The following is a 6,326-nucleotide window of genomic DNA, read 5'->3' on the forward strand; positions in this document are numbered from 1 at the left end:
AATGTTGTTCGTTCACTACTGATTTAAGTGTAATGTAATTAACGTTGTTCGTTCACTACTGATTTAAGTGTAATGTAATTAACGTTGTTCGTTCACTACTGATTTAAGTGTAATGTAATTACATAACACGATGCTGTTGCTGCATTTAATATGTTTGCATCATCAATTTGAAACTGAATTTATATATATATTGTATGTTACCATAGGACAAGTAACCCCATTGTTTATGTAACATACTCTTTTTTTTTGAACAGGTGGCAACTAATACAGAAACAAGTAAAAACGTTGGCAATGCTATCCTATATGAAACTGTGCTATCTATCATGGATATCAAATCGGAGAGTGGACTTAGGGTAAGGAAACAAGTTTGACAGAGTAGAAGAACTTGTAGATAAGTTTATAACAAACTGATATTGAGGAACTAAAAGAATAGATACAATACAAAATTAACCATCTAAAGCTTACACTGTAGATGTAAGGTTTAACAGATGTTGATAATAAGAAGTATAACGAGGTACGAGACTGGAGTATACCAGCTTACGAAGCCAGTCAAAATACTGATATAACTACTTGTATTACCCAGTCAACTTTAAAAATGTTCAAATATTCATAGTATACAAACAATCAATTTAATTCATCACTTTCAGATATTGTTTGACTTTATAAATCTATTTAGATGTTTCCGAGGTGCTATAAGGTTTATTTACTAAAAACATTACTTGTCATTCTGATATATTGTAATTGTTTTTTTCATTGTGATTGGTAAATCTCGTGTTGTTGGAGACATCTAAATAACTAGTTTCATTATTTAAATTGGTTTTAAATTACTAGGATGTTTTAATGACAAGAGGTGGCTAAGAGCTTGGCTCCAGTTTTGGTCTGGATAATGGATACATTATAGTGAATAATTCAGTTTAGAAGGGTTTGGTATGTTTTTGAATTTTCCAGTTAAGATATTTGTATAGAGTTTTTGTAAGTTTATATAATTTAAAGTGTGCTCAATAAATATTTTTACATACATTAGCAAAAGATGGAGTAGTCAGTTCTTTTTTCTTTCTTTTATCAGGTGTTATATAATATTCATAGAATTTGTTTAAAAAAGAAAAATTATGAAGTATTTAAGGAAAGTCTGATTTATGGTTTTGTGCCTTTTGATGAATGAACTCATACTGAGATAATTTACCTTCAGTTTAAAAGTTAAAATTTTGTAAAGTAAGCCAGATATTGGTATTACAGAAACTTTGTGTGTAGAAGTAAAAATAATATAACAATGACAGATAAAATTCGTTATTTATTTTATTTGTACCTCTTATACAGGTTTTAGGTGTGAATATCCTTGGTCGATTTCTTCTGAATACCGACAAGAATATCAGGTAAATCGGTTTCCTGTGTACCATGTCGAACCATTTAGCTTTTCTTACACGTCAGTTCCCGTAAAACGGTGACGGTACACGTCGTAAACAATCTTGTGTGGTGTAAGAAGATCAAGTGATCACTGAAGTATAAGTGTATTTTACAAATAAAGCTAGTTGAACATGTATGAAAACTGCTTGGGATAGTTCCAGTTGCAGTTTAAATATGTCTTTTCTAACATATAATTAATGAACTCAGGGTTAACTTTATGGATTATATGGAACTCTTCTGTTTTACTTAGTGATTACGTAGTTTGAACCTGAGGGATTAGCTGGACATACTGCATATTGCTGGAGAGAAGATTACACATTCACGTAGTTTAGTCCACCCGATAGACTATTTGTGTTTCAAACTGCATGAAATTGATAGTCTGTGTGTAAAGATACAAGTTATTTCAATGAGTTGTTAGATTGATAAAAAAATAAAATCTTAAAGATATAATACTACTACTTCTGATATTTTAGTGATTTCATATACCTGTAACGTAATGTATTTTATTAGATACGTTGCCCTAAATACGCTGCTGCGTACTGTGAATGCTGATTACAATGCTGTCCAACGACATCGGAACACTATAGTAGAGTGTCTTAAAGATCCAGATGTGTCTCTGAGAAGGTAAGGGAAGTATATCTGGTTGTATCATTGAGAAGGTAAGGGAAGTATATCTGGTTGTATCATTGAGAAGGTAAGGGAAGTATATCTGGTTGTGTCACTGAGAAGGTAAGGGAAGTATATCTGGTTGTATCATTGAGAAGTGCAGTTTTCACAAGTATGATTATTTGAATGTTCTACAAAGAAAAGAACTTAACATGAACGTGTTATAAGAAAGAATCTTAGTTTCAGGGTAAAACTATTGTTATAATACATTTTTATACTTAAATATTATCCTGTGTTTCACATTGGGTGTCTTTAATAATTTTAGTTTTCAGTGCTTCTTTTGTTTCTATAGTTATAATTCATTGGCTAGTTTCTAGGTATGGGTGTAGCCAAGTGGTTAGTGGGCCAGGCTGTAGATTGGAATGTCCAAGAATCGAGCCATGATGCCATACTTTCAGAGTTCTGCCATTTTTCCCTGTCTCTAGTCGGCATTTCTAAATTGGGGGGTGGCTGTGTCTGAACCTTGGGACTGAATATTAAACTGAAAAGAACAAATACTATACTTGTGGTTTTATACGGCTCGAACAGGTTATGAAAATACCTGACATTAAATGTATTAGTAGTACTGGCATATCTGCATTTTTGTAAAAAATTAGTGTACTTATATGAATTTTTTTTAATTGAGTACAAAGTAAAATTAGTAATTACTGGAATTAAGAAAGATCCACAATTAAAATCTCAGAATTCTAGTTTTCAGAATTGTTTGTTGGTAGCTCGTAATAAAATCTTGTGATTCTACACATATATTGAAGTTGTTGTCATAATCGGATTAGTTTAATAAGTCACTCTGCTCCTCCTAACTATTCAACCATTACAATAAGTTATCAACAATTTTTCACTCTGTCATCGGTAGTTTTAAAAAGTGTTTGAAATCTTGTGAATAAAATAATGATACTACTTTTGAAAACAACGGTTTAAATTATTTGTAGACGAGCCATGGAGTTATGCTTTGCCCTTATAAATGGAAACAATATCCGAACAATGACTAAAGAACTTTTGACTTTCCTGGAAAAGGCTGATCCAGAATTCAAGTCCCAGTGTTCTTCAAAGTTATTTATCACTGCAGAAATGTAAGAAAGTTTAACTTTTTTATCTATGCTCCTTAAAAAATAGTTCCTGTATGCTAACAAATTTCACATTGAAAACAACAGTCCTGATAATAATAACTTTGTCTTTAGTGAAGGATTCAGATGTTTTCCAGAGAGAAGACAAAACAATAGATAATTTTGTCTTATCTGTGGTTCATTATTACACATCATGAAAGCAAATACTTAAATTTAGTTGGTCCTTTTGGTATTAAAAACATTTTTAAATGTATAATATTAATCCCTTGAAGATTTTTTGTTTTGTTTTGTTTTAATGCCCCAAACTTATTTTTACAGATCTCTGAGCAAACAAAACTTGTAGTGAAACACTGGAAAACGTTTTATTGTGATTTTTAATTTCTGTAAACAAATTCGTTAAGTTTCTAGAGGAGTGTAAGAGTATGTCTTAAATATTAAACTCCTTCGGAACGAAGGTTTACCAATTATCTCGCAGGAAATGCAGTTACACATTCTTCTTCGTGCCCTTTCATTGGTATATAATAAGAGAGAAAGTTATCTATCACTCTGAATGTTTTTTTTGTCAGTTTAACGAACCTTTGTTTTTAATATTTAGAAAGATTTCTGTAGTAAAAGAGGATTTTGAACATAATTTCTTTGATCCATCTACTCTCTCTCAATGTATTGTAATTATTAATATCACTTAAATAGAGATAATTTTAAATAGACATTGTGAATTTTCTATTGTAGGTATGCTCCCAGCAAGAGATGGCATATGGACACCATGATCAAGGTTTTGACAATTGTGAGTTTCTGATAAATTTCTTCCAAGTTTAGATTATGCTAGAATATACACTTCCAAATAAGATCCAAGTTTATGAATGGTTGTAATATTGGTTTTTGAAACTCTTTTTGTGTACGTGTTATGACTCTTATTCAGAATGATAATGATTGTTTCTTGAAGTTAGTAGGATTTTTAATGCTGTTTTATGTTGTTATATTGGTTAATAATAATTTACCAGTATTAGTAAGTCCATGTGTTGACAATAGTTTACCAGTACTAGTAAGTGATGTGTCAATAAGTTTACCAGTACCAGTAAGTCCATGTGTTAATAAATTTACCAGTACCAGTAAGTCCATGTGTTGACAATAGTTTACCAGTACCAGTAAGTCCATGTGTTAATAATAGTTTACCAGTATTAGTAAGTCCATGTGTTAATAATAGTTTACCAGTACCAGTAAATCCATGTGTTAATAATAGTTTACCAGTACTAGTAAGTGATGTGTCAATAAGTTTACCAGTACCAGTAAGTCCATATGTTAATAATAGTTTACCAGTACCAGTAAGTCCATATGTTAATAATAGTTTACCAGTACCAGTAAGTCATGTGTTAATAAGTTTACCAGTATTAGTAAGTTCATGTGTTGACAATAGTTTACCAGTATTAGTAAGTCCATGTGTTAATAATAGTTTACCAGTACTAGTAAGTGATGTGTCAATAAGTTTACCAGTACCAGTAAGTCCATATGACATTGTTTATAGGGTCCGTAATAACGTGTGAATCACACAATAAATGTCAACAAAATATCAATATTTTAATTGGTTCTTCAGAATCCTATTTACTTTACACAAGAAAAGTGATTTCACTCTGGTGTTTTGTCAGTTTTTATACTGAGTTATATAATAGGCAAAAACAAAAAAATTACCCAATATGATGCAATGTGTGAATTCCAACAATAGTGAACGGTAAGAAAGTCAATAACTTGAAGGTTCATAACCAGTTTTTCAAAACTGGTAATTTCTGTTTCCTAAAAATATTATAATTTAGAGTTGTTGTTTTTTTATCAAACAGGCAGGGAACTATGTTCCTGACGACGTTGTTGGGAACCTGATTCAGATGATATCAGAGACGACACCACTTCATGCCTACACTACCCAGCAACTGTGGAACAACCTGACGGGGGAATTGGCCACTCGTCAGCCCCTGGTGCAGGTTGCCAATTGGTGTATTGGTGAATTTGGTGATCTGCTGAACTCATCTGACGGTGCTGATGCTGAACCCGCCAACGTAAGTTTGTTTTTGTGTGAAAAATCATTTCTTTTTGTCTTGTGCTTAACTGGTGTTTACTTTTTTATTTTTTAAACAGTTAGCTTAATTTATGAAATTTTTTTAAAATTATGTTGTGTTTCTTCCTCAAGCACAGTTAATACGTATTTATGTTTGAATATTTTGACTCGTCACGCCCGAGTGTAATGTCAAAGTAAGGGGGGATTTGTTCAGGATTTTGACAAGATGTAAAGATGACAGAAGTCTACACATCAGAGAACCTTATTACTTAAGTAATTAAAACCTCAAATTGATGAAGTAGGATTGTCCACGAAATTATTAATGAAATTGTGATAATATCCATCAGAATGTTTCTCGATGTAATTAAGAGGGTATTGTGTTTTTATGAAGAAGAGGAGATCAAGACTGCTAATCGCTTCTCAGTACTCGAGCAAGAGGGCAAAAGAAATGCAAGTCCAATCTAGCATCAACAACCTAATATTTTAGTATAAAAATAAAGAATCTAAGTAACTTAATATTGTAAACTCGTAATAATTCTAAATTAATTAGAATTTTTCTAAGATGTTAAAAAGAATATTAACTGAACCTTAAGTAAATAACAAAATACAGAGAGCTTATCTTTCAGTTGTCTTTAAGGGTCTGGTTACCACTTGTCTAAGGATTCCTGTGTTGACACGGAGTTGACTGTGTGTTTCTTTTATCTGTAATTACAGACAGCGAGTTTATTAAATTGTTGTTTACTAGGCCTAATTTGTCTACTTTATTACAAGTATTTTTCATAAGAACCATAACACATATTCATATTTTTTCTCTCTCTGTGATATCTTTAGCAGCTCCTAAAAGTTTTTGTTTCAAGAGGCAGGTTACCTAGGCTCAGTAGCTTTCCACAGAATGTTTTGTTTAACCCTATCACAATGGGTCCCGTGTCAAGGGCCATGTCATTGCATTCAAAATTTTAATTAACAACTATTTTATGAATTTATGTCAATAAGTTTGGTATGAAATTGTAGATTATAACTCAAATTTTAGTATTATACATTATTTAATTTCTTAATTTAACAATAAATATTAAAAAAACAGCTGAACATCGAGTTTTGTGTGTCACTTGGCACAGTGAACGCAGCACTTGTTCAAATTAGATGTT

At 31.5% G+C, this 6,326-nt stretch overlaps 1 protein-coding gene across 1 annotated transcript in view; it reads left to right on the top strand.

Annotated features, from left to right (window-relative positions):
- LOC106463968 (AP-1 complex subunit gamma-1-like) overlaps positions 1-6,326 on the top strand; it is a 31,810-nt gene that overhangs the window by 13,855 nt on the left and 11,629 nt on the right. Inside the window, exons 8-13 of the mRNA XM_022391604.1 lie at positions 227-353; positions 1,318-1,373; positions 1,915-2,028; positions 3,000-3,140; positions 3,864-3,918; positions 4,967-5,249. Of these exons, the coding sequence (XP_022247312.1) occupies positions 227-353; positions 1,318-1,373; positions 1,915-2,028; positions 3,000-3,140; positions 3,864-3,918; positions 4,967-5,249 (776 nt within the window). The remainder of the gene's footprint in view (positions 1-226; positions 354-1,317; positions 1,374-1,914; positions 2,029-2,999; positions 3,141-3,863; positions 3,919-4,966; positions 5,250-6,326) is intronic.

Source organism: Limulus polyphemus, unplaced genomic scaffold (assembly GCF_000517525.1).
Source record: "Limulus polyphemus unplaced genomic scaffold, Limulus_polyphemus-2.1.2 Scaffold1531, whole genome shotgun sequence".
NCBI lineage: Eukaryota > Metazoa > Arthropoda > Merostomata > Xiphosura > Limulidae > Limulus > Limulus polyphemus.